The sequence below is a fragment of the Typopeltis vanoorti genome, chromosome 5, assembly GCF_054136105.1.
Source record: "Typopeltis vanoorti isolate ZY-2024b chromosome 5, IOZ_Tvanoo_1.0, whole genome shotgun sequence".
Lineage (NCBI taxonomy): Eukaryota > Metazoa > Arthropoda > Arachnida > Uropygi > Thelyphonidae > Typopeltis > Typopeltis vanoorti.
Window position 1 is genome coordinate 164,364,345 of NC_143553.1, and position 17,796 is coordinate 164,382,140.

Below are 17,796 nucleotides of genomic sequence, written 5' to 3' on the forward strand. Positions count from 1 at the left end.
GAAGGTTGCCGCTTTCGACAACAAAAAGATACAACAGATGGCGCCACTAGTTTCCTCTATTTTTGAAAAGTTTAGTTTCTTTTTGGACAGAGGGTGTAAATTTAACAAATAGGCCTGTTTTGCATGATGAGTGGAACCTTTTATGAAAAGGTCCAGATATTGGCTTATTCCCTTATTTAGCTTATTTAGAATTCATGGTAATTGTAAAAGCAACTAATTCCAAAAAACAATAGCTACCTATATACAGATGAAGCTAACAATGGTTTGAAATTGCACAGGTTTTATATAATGTTATACCTCTTCCTTTGAAATGCATTTTCAGGATTACAAGCTCTTCATTCCTTGCATTACCATACATCATGAAAGCTGATAAGAGCAATGCTACATTTCCAACTAATTCCAAAATCAGATATTACAATCAGAACATGATTGCAATTGGCACATACACTGGAGGTGGATTTCATTTTTTTCAAATTCTTTGGTTTGTTGAACTTCATGGATGTTATAAAGAATCCACTTCTGATTTTAAATTTTTAAAAGAATGTGTCCACACATTCTTAGTCATTGGCTGCAACCCATATAAGAAATACAAAGTAAGAGAAATATATTATTTTTTTTATCTTAGAAAAAAAAAAACAACATTATCGATGTATATGGAAAATGTTACAATCAGTTATTACATGCAAGTCTTATATTAGCCTAGAAAAAAAAAATTCCCAAATCAATTTTTTTTAAAAATTTTGCCCAATTATGCTTAGATGACCATGCATTTTTTTGTCCTACATGAACTTTATTGAAAATAATTGCTTTTGTGAAACAATTGAGCGGAACAATTGAAATTTCATGAACAGTGCTCTGCTGAATTGGCCACTATTATTATTATTATCTGAGACCTGTAGGGAGTCAAGGATTCATCAAGAGAGGCTATAAATCACATGAACCAGCTGTCATAGCTTCCCTTAAAATCTCTTCCAGAATTAGAGAAGGGAAGCCAGTTTGAATTGGGAACATTGAAGTCATTTCTAGGGGAAATGACTAACCAAAATAACTTCAGAGTGGTTTTCAGAATTTAGAAAGTGATGCAGGCAGCAAATTAAGTGCATTTGAAGTGTCACAAGGATGTTTTGAGGCAGAGTAGATCATCAAGAAGAGATTATAAATTTTCTTTCTTTCTTTCTTTCTTTTAACCCTTTTTATAACTCCCCAATTCTCTCCATCTGTTTCTGTTCTGAACTTCTTGGTGCTAGGGAATTCCAATTATTTTTTTTTTTTTATATTGTTTAACCATCTTCTTTCAGTTTCCTCTATTTTCGAAAAGTTCGGTTTCTTTTTGGACAGAGGGTGTAAATTTAACAAATAGGCCTTTTTTGCATGATGAGTGGAACCTTTTATGAAAAGGTCTGTATATCGGCTTATTCCCCTTATTTAGGTATATACTTATTTATAAGTATATACTTCCCACAGATCTTTTACCTTCATATGACTGCCACTCTAGTAAAAATTTTGTCTATCTATTGTCCTTGAGTCTTGTGATGTGTCCTGCTCATTTCCATTTCTTTCGAAGTATAATTTTTTCAATATCTAAAAATTTTGTTTTAACTTTTATTTCTTCAGTTTTGATTTTATCTTTGAGTCTTATGTTTAATAGACATCTTTTTATTCTTCTTTCTGTTTTTTGCATTTTATCTATTATTTCCTTTTTGATTGGCCAAGTTTCTGCTCCATAAATTTAGTAATCTCTATTTGTAATGTTGGATCTTAAATAAGCATATACTAGCCTTCTTATGGATGGAATTTTATGGAAGACTAATTTGGATAGTTGAGATTCTGTGAGAAATAACTTAAGTGGTGATGTATGTTATTGATATGTACATGCTGAAGCTGTTAATGTTTTTTGCATGGATTTTATTGTTTTTTGAGGGAATTTTTGGGTGTATTTTTGATTTTTGTGATTTTTTTTTTAAGTCACAAAATTTGGTGTAAATTGGCGATTTTTATGATTGATTGTCATTTTTAGTAGGAGATTTTGGTCCACAGTCATTCTTATGATTATTATTATCATCATCTTCTAGATCATTTAGAATAAGTTAATATTAAAAGTTAAGTGTGAATACATGTAACCCCCATTATAAATTATATATTTAGTTTAATCCTTTATCCAAGTGTAAGCAAACAAAGTTTACACCTGAAGTATCTTCAGGACTGGGGCAACTCGTGGCAAAGGTGGACTGAGTTCTCATCACTTTCTCTAGTATCACATAATGCAAAGCACATCTCCTTGCGGACATGTATAACGCTATGCATTATGGGAAGGGTCACTACCCAGACTGGTTTCGGCCTTTATTGAGGTCTCGTCAGTGTATAATGCTATGCATTATACATGTCCACAAGGAAATGTGCTTTGCATTATGGGGATACTAATGAAAGTGATGAAAACTCAGTCCACCTTTGCCACGAGTTTTCCCAGTCCTGAAGATACTTCAGGTGCGAACTTTGTTTGCTTACACTTGGATAAAGGATTAGACTATAAATATATAATTTATAGTCTAACCAAGTGAAAAAAATTTCTAACATGTAACCCTCAATTTAATATCAGAAATAGTACTTACAAAACTATTATATTATTAGCAAATGTTTAGAAATATGCACACAATTCTTATCTGATGATGTTGGATATGTGTAATTTATTTCTAGCCCATGTTTATTAATTTCCTTAATTATTAGTTATTTATTTTTCTTCAACTGATATGGTCATTTTTTATATACTTGTTTCAACAGCATATACATACATGGGGTCTGCCCTCAGTGCTGATATTGCATTCCATGAGTCATAGTTTCCTTGCTTCATTCTCATTTATGGTGTGCCTGCGTGCACGTATCTTTATTGTAAGTTCCTTTGAAGATGGCAACGTGACGTTGCCGAAATATTGGAAATATATTGTTTAATTTAATGTATATTCTATTTTATGTTGTAATTTCCTTAAGTTATTTAGTAAGCATGTACGACCAACGTTTAAGCCTATCTACGAGTAAAACATGGTTACTATATGATTTTTTGTAAATACATCTCCATTTGTCTGAAATAAACAGTCTCATGCTGTATTTGCTCACCGGAATTAGAAAATGATTCATGGAATGCAATATCAGTACTGAGGGCAGTTCCCATGTATGTATATGCCGCCAGTCTAATGAAACGTTGGTTTTCTCAGTTTATAGAAAACTCACCCATATAGGCAGATATATTCACCAACAATCCCACCATTCCCCCTCACAACAATATGGAGTTGTTTAGACACTATACAACAGGGCTAAACTAATCTGTTCAAATAACAATGCCCTAACCAATGAACTAAATCGCATCCTCAACACTTTCTCAGCCAATGATACCCCCCCTTCCAAAAAATAAAAAATCCAAAAAATATTGAAACCAGTAAACCACAGCCCCCCCCCCACACACACACACAACAAGGATTACTCTAAATCCATCACCATTCCCTACATCTGAGGCACCTCAGAAAATATTACCAGACTACCTGGTGTATACCAGGTCTCTTGCAGCTGTAAGTTGTCCTACTTTGGCCAAACAGGCAGGACAGCGAATATCAGAATTTCAGAACACAAGGACTACATCCGGTTTCACCAATACAGCCACTCTGGTCTTGCAGACTATGCTCTGGATACACGGCATAGAATACGGTGGAAGAACGCCACAATAATACACCATAGCAAGTTCAAATTTGAAAGACTATTCATGGAATCAACCTCAGGCCTAAGAAACATGCCAAACCTCAACAAATTTGGTTGCATGAAACTGCCCCAAATTTGGGAGGCTTGCACCAGGAGACGTTCAGCCCAACGGCCAAAAATACCTACATAGCCTGCTAGGGGGCACCATCAGGACTTTTAGGAAAACCATAGTTTCCTTGCTTTGTTCTCATTTACTGTGTTTAGTGCCTGTGTGCACGTGTCTTTATTGTAAGTTCCTTTGAAGGTGGCAACGTGATGTTGCCAAAATATTGGAAATATATTAAAGTTTAATTTAATGTATATACTATTGTACATTGTAATTTCCTTAAGTTATTTAGTAAGCATAACCCTGTTTTAATAATTTATTTGTATCTTTAAATTTAAATGGCCAAATTGTTTCTTGTGTTATATAGTACATATATATGAAATAAAAATCATGCAAGTAATAGAAAATATGTTGCTAAATATGAATTAGTTTGTTTAAATTAATGCTCTGTTCTTTGGATGTGTACATTTTCACTTTCTCCTAGACATTTTGTTGACTACTACATTATTTAAAAGATGCAGTTTATGATTGCCATGGAGTGACACTTTTTTCTCTTTAAAGGCCATTTTGATTAGCATGTGTCTGCAAGGAATGGTGGATGAATTATTAATGAAAAAAAGTGGATCAAAATTTCGAAGGCCTCAAGATAAATCAAACAGGAGAGGATCCTGGAGTTACATGAAAAGAGATGGCAGTAGTTATCAGATGTCAGTGAGTCGATCAGTCTCATCTGATGGAATTGTTCACAGTACTATTGTAAGTGTCTTTCTTCAGAATATTTAGCTTTTCTCCGTTTTATAATATTTGGTGTGAAGGAAAAATAACTAAGCTTTTATTTGCTTATGTGCATTTCCAGTGATTATGAGGAAGGATAGGGATGTCTTGTATCATAAGTTAGGAAGTAGATTTAACCTCCAAAGATATTTCTGAGACATTTATTCATTCACATAACCTCATATTGTGTCTTTGATGTCAAAGCCTCAATAAATGTATAGCAGTTAAGTCAAATTAAAGTTGAATACTTATATTGGCTAAGTTACCCTTATGTTATATTTCATAAAGATATCCATTTTTAGTTTGCATTCAGTTACCATATTTTTTGCCTTATATGACACACCATTGTATTGGCCCATCACATTTTTCATGTCAAATTTTTGGATAAAAAAAAAATCTTTGCAGTATAAAATGCACAAGCTGTGCATCAAATTTTTCATCATCAGATTCCTGATATGTATCCTCAAGGGGGTGTACAGGATATTATGACAGTACTACATGAAAACTTACATCATTATTCCTTTCTTTTAGGCTTACACGTTGATCCGAATGCATTTTTGAAAATTATGGAGACAACTACCGTGTTTGAATAAAAACTTCAGTTTAATATAACTAAAATCTACATTCGACGTTTCGACCTTTATGTCAAGGTCATCATCTTCTGGAGCCTACAAATATACACAGAAAACAAGCTATACTACATTCAAACTGGTTCGTTAAAGACACTGACCAACCACTACCACAATTGTTGGCCTGACCTCTGGTGAAAAAAAAATAAAAAATAAAAAATTATACATCAACGCTAGAGTCGTATTATTAGTGTTGTCTAATATATATACACATTAACATCATTCCAGCCAGTTGGTATGGATTGATTTCTAATACTAGTTACGGATTGGCTAGAGTCCTGACTTATGCTGGATCTTTCATATTAGGTAGGCTGAATGTGTGCCATCCAGATCCTTGGAATTATCATGCCATCTTTGTTATTGATATTTGGGTGGTTTATCAGGATTTCGCAGGATTCCTTAAATTTCCTTTCGTACCAGGTTTTTGTGCGGTGTAAGGAGCAGGTGTTTTTTCCAGTTGATTTGGTGTAAGGTGTTGAGTGCGTGGTCTGAGAGGCCTGCTTCACCATAATGGTTATATTTAATTTGTCTAATGTGTTCTTTCTTGTGTATAGGGATTGTACGGTAGGTTACATGTGCAGCGGATGCAATAGACTCCAGGATGTGCTAATGGGAGGAGAGGATCCTTAGAGGAGCTGAATATGGTTTTAAGTTTAGTGGGTGGTTTAAAGGTGGCATTGAGGTTATAATGTTGTAGGATTCTGTTGATTTTTTCTGATAATCCTTTAATGTATGGGATGGCTATGGTTTTACTGTAATCTAGATTCGTTTTTGTTGTAGTTTTATAGAGTATTTTATTAACAGTATTTTTGTTATAGCCATTATTTATGAATGTGTCACTAATGATTTTTAGTTCTTGTTTCAGGGCTTGCTGGTTAGAGCAAATAGTTGTGGCTCTGTTTTTAAGGGTGTTAATGACTCCATATTTTTGTGATGGGTGGTGGTATGAATTCGCATGTATGTATTGGCCAGTGTGTGTCAGCTTTTGGTAGACTGCCTGAAGGAAGACGTGTAACTAGTGTGTCTAGGAACGGGAGCGAATTCTGGTTTTCGATTTCGATGGTAAATTGTATGCATTCGTGTTTGTTCATGTGGCTGAGGAATGTGTTTAGTGTTTGTTGCCCGTGCGTCCAGATCGCAAACACGTCAACGTATCTGAGCCAGACTGCCGGTCATAGCGTGGCGGAATCAAGAGCCCTTTGCTCAAAGGTTTCCATGTAGAAGTTAGCGATTGGGGAGGGATAGTGGTGAGCCCATGGCTGTACCTTCTTTTTGTAGGTAAAATTTGTTTTGCCACACGAAGTAACCGGACTTTAGTATGTGGGCAAAGAGGGCCGTAATGTCGGGCGGAAATTTGTTCTGTAGTAGGAGAATTGTGTCATTGATGGGGACATTAGTGAAAAGGGCAGAAACGTCAAAACTGACTAATAAGTCGTCTTTGTCGAGTGTTATGTTTTTGATTTTGTTTATAAAGTGTTGTGTGTTTTTTATGTAGGAGGGGGAATGACCTACCAACTCCTTGAGTGTTGCCGCTAATTTTTTGGCTAGGTGGTAATTGGGACTGTCTATTCCTTCCACGATTGGTCGAAGGGGCACAGAAATAAAATATACAGAATAACTAGAGACTCTCGCCTTGTCCTCCTGATCCAGTCACTCTTGGAAAACAGACGCTTTTATGTAGACCTGGGGGGTAGGAAGAGCTACTGGTACCTCCAAAAAAATGGCCTCCCCCAGGGAAGGGTGTTATCACCATTACTTTTCAACATCTATGTCAATGATCTCCCCATCTTTCCAGGAACTAGAAATTTTATCTATGCTGATGACCTTGCCATAGCTACTCAATCAAACAATTTCAAGTCCATTGAAACTACTCTATCACTTGCCTTAAATAGTCTAACCACATACTATACCAGCAATCAAATAAAACCAAACCCAGACTGGCCTCTTTCACCTTAACAATAAGGAAGCCAACAGGAAGCTACAGATATCTTGGGAAAGTTCTAAAATAGAACATCCCTGGAACTCAATCTACCTCGGTGTGACTCTCAATCGCACCCTCTCATATAAAACACACATAGAAAAAACAAAGGCAAAAGTGAATGCAAGAAACAATATGCTACGAAAGCTTACCTCCTCCAAATGGGGTGTTCCATGGACTGGGTTGACGTTGACTCACAATTGTCTGGGCCAGTGAGGTAGCCCCATTTCATGAGGTTTTGTTTGTAGTGTCCTATCGTTCGCAGTCTGTTGAGGCTTTTCCAAATATTCCAGTCCAAGTGGGCACCATGTGGAAGATATGCGGCTATTGGAATACCAGTATTATTTTCAGGATAGAGTGCAAGCCATTGTTGAAGTTTTGTCTCTGGGAGGTTTTTAGGTGGTTCAACAGTTGCCAGGAAGCTATGTCGAGATCTTAGTCTTTGGGACACTGTGGTCTGGCCGAATAGTGGGTGGTGTTCATCATTCATTTGCCTGCTGCTTTCATCAGCTGAGAATGCAGATCTTCGAATTGAAGGGGGGGGGGTGCAGTACCAGCCAAAGTATACAGGTCTTTTAGTGGTGTTGGTTTCAGGCATCCTGCAATTAAGTGGTAGCTTTCATTCAATGCTGGATCAAGTTTTTCAGCATGGCGGGATCTGGACCACACTGGGCAGGCGTATTCGGCAGAAAAATAGCAAAGGGCCAAGGCAGAAGATCCAGATGTGGTCCAGATCCCGGCATGCTGAAAAACTTGATCCAGCATTGAATGAAAGCTACCACTTAATTGCAGGATGCCTGAAACCAACACCACTAAAAGACTTGTATACTTTGGCTGGTATTGCACCCCCCCCCTTTCAATTCGAAGATCTGCATTCTCAGCTGATGAAAGAAGCAGGCAAATGAATGATGAACACCACCCACTATTCGGCCAGACCACAGTGTCCCAAAGACTAAGATCTCGACATAGCTTCCTGGCAACTGTTGAACCACCTAAAAACCTCCCAGAGACAAAACTTCAACAATGGGTTGCACTCTATCCTGAAAATAATACTGGTATTCCAATAGCTGCATATCTTCCACATGGTGCCCACTTGGACTGGAATACTTGGAAAATCCTCAACAGACTACGAACGATAGGACACTACAAACAAAACCTCATGAAATGGGGCTCCCTCACTGGCCCAGACAATTGTGAGTCAACGTCAACCCAGTCCATGGAACACCTTCTTTCTTGCCCCTTTCTTCCATCACCTTGCACAGAAGAGGACCTTATATCCTGCACAGAAAGAGCAGTTGATTGTGCAAGATACTGGAGGAACATCTGACCATATTTATTGTATATGTTATGCATAGTTTCCTTTTTTTCATCATCATCATCATCATCAAATTCCTGCCATGTACCCTCAAGGGGTGTACAGGATATGACAGTACTATATGAAAAAATTACATCATTACTAACTTCCTATCTACAATTTTCCTCCAAATCAGTCTGTTACTTGTCAAGACTCCAACATTATCAGATCTTATATTTCTATCGTCTAAGGCACTTTGAACCGTATCAATCCACCTATATCTTGGTCTTCCTCTGGGTCGTTTTCCTGCCAACCTGGCAGAGAACACTTGTTTTGCTAATCTTTCCTCTCCCATTCTATTTAAGTGACCATACCATCTGAGATTAGCTCTGCTAATGCATTCCTGGATGCTGACAATGTCAAGTTCTTTCCTAATATCCTCATTTTTAATATGATATTGCCATTGATGCCATCTGTTCACGCCTCTAATCTTTCTCAGGACTCTCATATCTGCGGTCTCTAGTCTTTGGTCAAGTGTTTTACTTCTGACCCAGCTCTCAGATCCATAAGTTAAAATTGGTTTGAACACTGTCTTGTATACAGCTAATTTAGTGTTCCGAATAATTTCTTTCTTATTCCATATGAATTTATTCAATTGACTTCCCACGATACCAGCTTTGCTGATTCTGTTGTCTATTTCTATATTTAGTTTACCATCTTCAGTAAAAATTGTGCCTAAGTAGCTGAAATGTTTTACTTGTTCCACAGGTTCTCCATTCACAACACAGTTGACATTTTCAATGATTCTGCCTATTTTCATTGTCTTTGTCTTTTTATTACTGACCTTCATGCCATATCTATTACAACAGCTATTCAATTTAGTCAGAGAATCTTGCAGACTTGTAACGGATTTATTTAGAAGTATAACATCATCTGCATAAAGCAAAGAGCTGACATTAACATCTCCAATTTTGATATCAGGTTTAATACCACATTCCTTCATAATGTGATCCATATAGATAATGAATAACAGAGGGGATAATGTACATCCTTGTCTCACACCAGATTTAACATTAAACCATCTTCCTGTACTTCCTTCAATTCTAACTGCTGACTCACAACTCAAATAAAGACTAAGTATTGCTTGATATAATGCCCCATTGACAATATAACTGCAGCGTATTGAATAGCTTCTATCTTGTCACCTTGTCATATGCCTTTTCCAAATCGACAAAACTTAAATACAGATCTTTGTTATATTCCCATGCTTTCTCAACTATTTGTCGTAAAGTGAAGATCTGATCCTGACAGCCTCTATTTGGCCTGAATCCAGCTTGTTCTTCACCAAGCTTTTCTTCCACAATTCTTCTCAACCGTTTCTCAAGTATACTTGCATAGATCTTGCCAGGAACACTCAGTAGGGAAATACCTCTGTAATTCTCACCTTCAGTTTTATTTCCCTTTTTATATATGGGTACTATGAGAGCTCTACTCCAATCATCGGGAATTCGTCCCTCTGTCCAGGCTTTCTGAACTATGCAGTGCAGCCACTGTAAGACTCTTATACCACCATACTTCAGCATTTCTGGTCGAATATCGTCTACTCCTGCTGCCTTTCCACCTTTCAAGCCTTTGATGGCTTTTTCTACTTCAAGTATGGATATGTATTCCTGACTGCATGCCTGGTCAGTGTTTTTTATCACTGTGCTGTCATCACTGCTTGTTTCATTTAGCAGTTTTTCAAAGTAATTACTCCATACTTCAAGAATATCTTTTTCTCCTGTTTTCATTTCACCTTTATCATCTCTAATTCCTTTTACAGCACTCTTTTCTCCATTCCTAACTTTTTCAACAACCTCCAGAATATTTTGCCACCTTCTTGATATTTATTTTCTATATTCTTGCCAAAGTCCTCCCATGACTTTTGTTTAGCTAGTTTTACACACTGTTTAGCTTTCTTACATTTGTCTCTGTATTCTGTAAGAGTAAAAGCTGACTTATTTGCCAGGAACTTTTGATATGCTTTCTTCTTTTCCTTCACTGCCTCTTTAACTTCCTGTGTCCACCAGGGAGTTCTGATTTTTTTATCCTTGCACACAACCTCACCACATGCCTCTCTGGCAGAATCAATCAATGTTTCCTTCAGAGTTTGCCACTGAATCTCCAAGGTTTGATTCCTGTTCTCAAACACTTTCATTTTCTTTTCAATAATATTTCTGTATTTTAGTCTACAGTTCACATCTGAGAGCTGCTCAACTTTTATTCGCTTTAAAACTTTCTTACATGTTATTCTTTTCAATATGAAATTCAATTTTATCCTGCTCAAGACTAAATAGTGATCACTTCCAATTTCAAATCCTCTGTACACTCTGGTGTCCTGCACCAGGGAGAAAACATCACTGTCAACAATAACATAGTCAATGAGACTTTTCTTATTCCTAGCCTCTTCTCTCCATGTGAATTTGTGCACATTTTTATGTTGGAACATGGTGTTAGTAATAACCAGTCCATGTCCTCAGCAGAAATCCAACAGATATTTGCCATTATTATTAGCTTTGCTCTTTTCTCCAAATTTTCCCAAAATATTTTTGTATGTCTCACAATCATTTCCTACTCTGCTATTTAGATCCCCAACAAGGACCAACTTTTCCTTTTTCATTGTGTCAGTTGCTTTTTCTAAAGCCTCAAAAAATTCCTCCACTTCTACCTTAGTAGTACCTTCTGTGGGACCATAGGCACAAATAAGTCTCATTGTCCAGTTCCCCATTCTCATATTTGCCCACATTACTCTACTTGAGACTGACTGCCATTCAAGAAGATTAGCCTCGTATTTTGTGTTGAATACTATGGCTATTCCTTCTTTTCCTTGATTGTCATTGCCTGGTTTTTTTTTTTTTTTTTTTTTTTTTTTTTTTTTTTTTTTTTTCATATTTAATTATTATTTCCCTGTATAATTCACCTACCAAATCTAAGCTGATCTCATTGTAATGTATCCTAATTTGTTGTAAATCATGTTGTACCACTTACTAATGTACCACTTGTGTTTGGATACGAAATAAATAATTATTATTTCCCTGTATAATTCACCTACCAAATCTAAGCTGATCTCATTGTAATGTATCCTAATTTGTTGTAAATCATGTTGTACCACTTACTAATGTACCACTTGTGTTTGGATACGAAATAAATAATTAATTGCATACTCAATCACACTATGCTTAAACACAATCGTATAGCTATGTCTGTGCTTCTTAGAATCCATGGGTTATAAAAGAAAAATTTTAATATAATAAGTATTGATTACTAGTTTAAATGCATGACTGTTAATGACCATGCAACTACTCAAACTGATCATGCATTATTGACAAGTGATGATGACATAACTGTGCATACATAAAAAAAACATTGGTGTATAAGATGCACCAGTTTAAAAGATGCATTCAGCTTATTGGATGCATCTTAATTTTCAGATAAATTTTAGGTACTAAAAAGCATATCTTATAAGGCAAAAAATACGGTAATTTCAGGAATCATTTTTCATCACAGCACCTTTTTGTATACGACCTTTAGTTCTGTAATAGAATTAATCTCTAATTAAAATTCTTTTAGCATAGGACTGCTTTTTTTTTTTTCCTAATCATGCTTAAAAGAATTATACTAAACTAGTTGAAAAGTCCTGAAACATTTGTTCAGGATTTTCAGTTAATCTTATTTAAAAAAAAAAACATCAGAATATGTTTTATTTCAAAATACATAAATAAATAAATAAATTAATAATAAATTAACCTAGCCTATCCAATATGCACTATTCCTTATGAAAAGTTGAACTGTTTCATTCATATATCTGGATACCGAATGAATAAATATGTGCTGGCAATTTGGAATTAGTTGATGGATAAACTCTATACTAAACTGAAACTACGTATACCACACATTTTTTTCATTGGAGAACTAGTATGCACAGTGGAAAGTCAACTAGTGGAACAGCATCAATGGAAATGAGGTACAGCTAGCAGAAGAATTACAGATATTCCTTATTGACATGTTATTGAGACTAAAATAACCAAACAGGTGAGGTCTTTTTAAGATGTTTTCAGGTATTAAAATTAAGAAAATGAGAAAACTTCAAGCTAGTTCTTGTTGGTGGTCTAACCAGCAGAGTAGGAAAATAATATAAAAGACAGAAGTATTTTGGGAAAATGTAGAGAAAAGCAACAAATTACATAGTAAAGGGGTGCTGTGCAGCCTCTGCTCTTATATTAACAGATACAGCAGAAAGTGGAGACAGTGCAATTTTCTCTGAACCTTTCCATAGCATTTGTACAGTTGGTAGGTGATGTAAGCTGAGATAAGTAATCTACTATAATTGCTGGGCTTCTAGGTGGTGGTGGAGAATTTGATATTGATGATTTTCTCCATTATTTTGGAGAGGACTGAGTTAATAGTAATTGGTCACTAGTTTCGTGGTAGACTTCTATCTCCCATGTTTGGAATAGGCTGGCTATGCGACTGCTTCCACACCCTGGGATAAGTACTTGCTATGCATAATTATAGAGATGATAAAGGACATATGGATAAATTACCTCTGGAGCACAATGTTTGAGAACATTTAGAGAGATGCCGTCAGGACTAAAAGATGTTTCAGTGTCCAAGTTATTTAGTAATTATCTGATGTCTTTTTGTTGACAAGCTACAGGAGGCATATGGTGCTGAGATTTCAGTATTGGTGGGAGGTGATTCCCTTTGGTCATATATGAAGGAGTTCGAGGAAAAGAGTGATACTATGAGGTCAGTTTTATATTTGAGTGAAATAACAGTAGAGCCATCAGGATGAGAAAAGGATGAAAGTGCAGGTGAGCAGAAGTTGTGTCTTAGCACAGAACCAGAAGGCACAGCTTCCATTTGGATAGGAGGCAAGTTCTCTGCTGTTTGTATTTATGAAATTGGATTTAGGTCTGCTGATGATTGTTTTGCATTTGTTGCATACTTTGGTATGGGTAGAGTATGAAGCTGGGGATTCTTGATGTGGACCACCTGCACTAAGCTGAATTTTTTCTTCAACTGCTTTGATGCACTTTCTGTTAAACCAGGACTTGAAAAGCAAGTGAGGATAATTTCTGTGACTTGTTTGGAGCAGGTGTTAGGATCAAATGAGCTAAAGCAGCATCCATATCAAGAAACGTAGGAGTAGAAATTTTGGAGATTATTCCATTTGGTATCTTTGTAGTGTGAGAGGATGTAAGGTCAGGAATGGTTTGAGGAAGGGCATTCTGTGAAAGAGGAGACTTGCTCAAGAATGTGGTCTGAGTTGCCAAGAGGAGAGGTGACCTCTACAGTGTATCTGGTAGGAGAACTGGGTTAAAAAAGATCCAGAATATTAGGAGAGTGAAGAGGGTTCTCAGGAATTCATATAGGCAGGTGTACGATTTGCATTTGGTCATTGCATTGCTTATGGCAATGACCTTACATCATCCATCTTGATCAGGTTAAAAACTATATGATGTTGGAATTGTGGATGCTGAACTCACCTAGGGAAATTGATCTAACTTTTGATGGTTGAATTGCAGATAGTCAGGTTTCATGGAAAGGAATGTGAAGGGATCTGAGTCGTTATCATAGTTTGGAGAATGGTAAATGCAGCAGATAAATATTACTAAATGGGGGCAAGGAAACCTTGAGCCAGAGGTCAAAAGCAGTGGATTCTAAATTAGCCACTCTCTGGCATGCAGTATTGAATTTCACAATGGCACAGGTGTAAAGTGTGTAATCAGGACATTGGAGGTGGACAGTGGTGGATGTAGATGCTGTGTTGTTTTCTGTCTAAGAGGTCTGATCTGGATGACTGTAAGTGATGATAAATGTAATTTTATGTTGGTATTAATGCCATGGATGTTAGTAAAGTGGATGGGAAAGCGAGTTTTTGTTAAGGAGATTCTGGCATGGTTAGTATGTTGTGATTGGTTGCATTGTGTATTTTTTATTGTAATTAGTTTTTGATGTAGATTACTTTTTGTCACTGTCATTGTTTGTAAGATTCATCATTAGTTTACTTGTGCGTTAGATAGAAGTATAGGATATCTACTATTTAGCAATATCTGATTTTCTTGCATTAATTTTTTAGTGCAGCTGAACTTGATAAAATAACAAAATAAAAAGGAAAGGAGAGCTTTTGTTTTTTTCTATAATTTATCATGAAGTTAAACATTTTCAAAATGTATAGTGGAAAAATACATTATTTCTAATAATAATTAGAAATGTTAATATAACAAAGCTTGTTACTTATGGCCTGTTGCAAACTATTTGATTGAGATATTTTTATTGGTAAAAAGGGCTCACCTCTAGTGTAGTTTTTTATTTCTGTGACATAGACTTTAGAGAAGAAATTATTGATGATGATGATGATTATTGAATTTTCTGATGATGTTTTCACGGCATTACAGAACTGCTAATTTATGTTAAAAAACGTTTAATTTTCTTGACCAAAAAAGCTCTGGAAACTTTTATTGGGATTATATTGATCAAGTGTATATAATAAACAACTAAGTTATACCAACTAGTTTCACCAACTAAGTCTGTTGGCATCTTCAGGGTACATAACGGATGTAAGGCACTAAAAAGTAAAAAACTGTTACAAACTAAAATCAACTGATTCCAATTATATTAAACAAAGAACCAAGGTTCTTTGTTTAATATAATAATGGTATAACTTAGTTGTTTATTATATACACTTGATCAATATAATCCCAATAAAAGTTTTTCCAGAACTGGTAATTTGTTTACAAGTTGGTTACTAGAAGTTGGTTGACATGCCAAATTGAAGGTTATTGGACCTTCAGAATAGGACATAATAGTAGATTACTATATTTCTTTCTTAACTTTCCAGGTTTTAATATCCACTGTTAATAAATAGTTTAAATTCTGAATATTTCATCACTGGAAATCAGATTATAACTGTTGCACATGTATTTTAGATTCCTGTGTCAAAATTATCAAATTACTTTGTGGTGCTCCTGACTGCACTATAAAAATAAATTGATGAATGCTTATCCTGTTCTCTTAATGGTTATATTCTATTATGAAAAATCAGTGATAATCAACAAAGAAACTATTTGTAATGATTGGCATGCCCCAATAGACATGAGTAAAAATACAAACTATGCACAGTATAAAATGTCATAGAATTGGCATTATATAAAATAAGTTATGAATAAACTGAAACTTCTAAATTTTTTCACGCGTCAACAAAACATTTTCACTAACTATGTATATAGTTGGGGGGGGGGGGGGGTGCTTAAGGGTCAAAGTTGTATAACAGAGAGGAAACCTTCCCATAGCCTTTTCAGGAATGTGGAGAACCGACTTGAGCTTCTGACTTAATGTCCAATCCTCACCTTTTCTTGGTGTGCCCCTGTTAGGTATCTACCTGGATACTGAATGAACAAGGATGAGCTGACAATTTGGAATATAGCCGACCAAATTGTAGTCTTATTGGCTTGAACCAATATATAAAATGATGGTACAACATGACAGAATTTCATGCTGGCTACAGCGTTGCCCAGTTAAACAAGGCCCCCATTATTTTTGCCAGCAAACAGTCAGTCAGTTACTGGAACATATTCTAAAACACGCATGCCAACTCAACATTACTAGAGCTAAAGATCAGTAATATCAACATAAGAAGCATGAATAGCAAAGAAATGGAGCTAGCTGAGGAATTGGATATGTATCAGATTGACATAATAGGGGTGACTGAAACAAAAAAGACAAAAATTGGGGAGATCTTTCTGAGCAGTAAATACAAAATGTTATATTCAGGCAGTGACACTCAAGGAAAAGGAGTAGCCATAGTATTCAACACTAAACACGAGGCTAATCTTCTGGAATGGAAGGCAATTTCAAGTAGAGTGATGTGGGCAAATATCAGAATGGGGAACTGGACAATGAGACTTATTTCTACTTTAGTAGAACCTGCTTTGGGACCACAGGCACAATGGTAAAATCAGGATTTTTTTTTTGAGGCTTTAGCGAAAGCAACTGACACAATGAAAAAGGAAAAGTTGGTTCTTGTTGGGGATCTAAATAGCATAGTAGGAAATGTTTGTCAGATATACGAAAATATTTTGGGAAAATTTGGAGAAAAGAACAAAGCTAAAAATAATGGCAAATACCTGTTGGATTTCTGCTCAGGACATGGACTGGTTAATACTAACACAATGTTCCAACATAAAAATGTGCACAAATTCACATGGAGGGAAGAGGAAAGGAATAAGAAAGTCTCGTTGACTATGTTGTTGTTGAAAGCGATGTTTTCTCCATGGTGGAGGACACCAGAGCGTACAGAAGATTTGAAATCGAAAGCAATCACCATTTAGTCATTAGTAGAATAAAATTGAATTTCATATTGAAAAGAAGAACATTTAAGAAAGTTTTAAAACGAATAAAAGTTGAGCATCTCTCATATGTGAACTGTAGACTAAAATACACAAATATTATTCATGAAAAAATGAAAGAGTTTGAGAACAGGAACCAGACATTGGAGCTTTAGTTGCAAGCCCTGAAGAACACACTGATTGATTCAGCCCTAAAGGCATGTGGTGAGGTTGTCTGCAAGGATGAGAAAATCAGAACTCCATGGTGGACACAGGAAGTTAAAGAGGCAGTGAAGGAAAAGAAGAAAGCATATCAAAAGTTCCTAGCAAATAAGTCAGCTTATGCTCTTAGAGAATACAATTTTAAAAAGCTAAACACTCTATAAAACTAGCTAAACAAAATTCGTGAAAATTTTGGTAACAACATAGAAAATAAATATCAAGAGGGTGGCAAGATGTTCTGGTGGTTGTTGAAGAAGCTCAGAAATGGAGGAAAGAGTGCTCTAAAAAGAATTAGAGATGATAAAAGTGACATAAAAACTGTATGGAGTAATTACTTTGAAAAATTGCTAAATGAATGTAGCAATAATAACACAGTGGTAAAAAAAAAAAAAAACTGAACAGGGATGCAGTCAGGAATACATATCCATTCTTGAAATAGAAAAAGCCATCAAAGGCCTGAAATGTGGAAAGACAGCAAGAGTAGATGATATTCGACCAGAAATGCTCAAGTATGGAGGTATAAAAGTCTTACAGTAGCTGCATTTCAGGCCTGGATAGAGAGACAAATTCCCGATGATTGGAGTAGAGCTTCATAGTACCCACATATAAAAAGGGAAATAAAACTGAATGTGAGAATTACAGAGGTATTTTTCTACTGAGTGTTCCTGGTAAGATTTATGCAAGTATACTTGAGAAACGGTTGAGAAGGATTGTGGAAGAAAAGTTTGGTGAAGAAC

At 35.8% G+C, this 17,796-nt stretch overlaps 1 protein-coding gene across 1 annotated transcript in view; it reads left to right on the top strand.

Annotated features, from left to right (window-relative positions):
- LOC150107023 (sorting nexin-17-like) overlaps positions 1-17,796 on the top strand; it is a 206,827-nt gene that overhangs the window by 162,320 nt on the left and 26,711 nt on the right. The window contains exon 11 of the mRNA XM_090392897.1: positions 4,355-4,549. Coding sequence (XP_090249023.1) covers positions 4,355-4,549 — 195 coding nt within the window. The remainder of the gene's footprint in view (positions 1-4,354; positions 4,550-17,796) is intronic.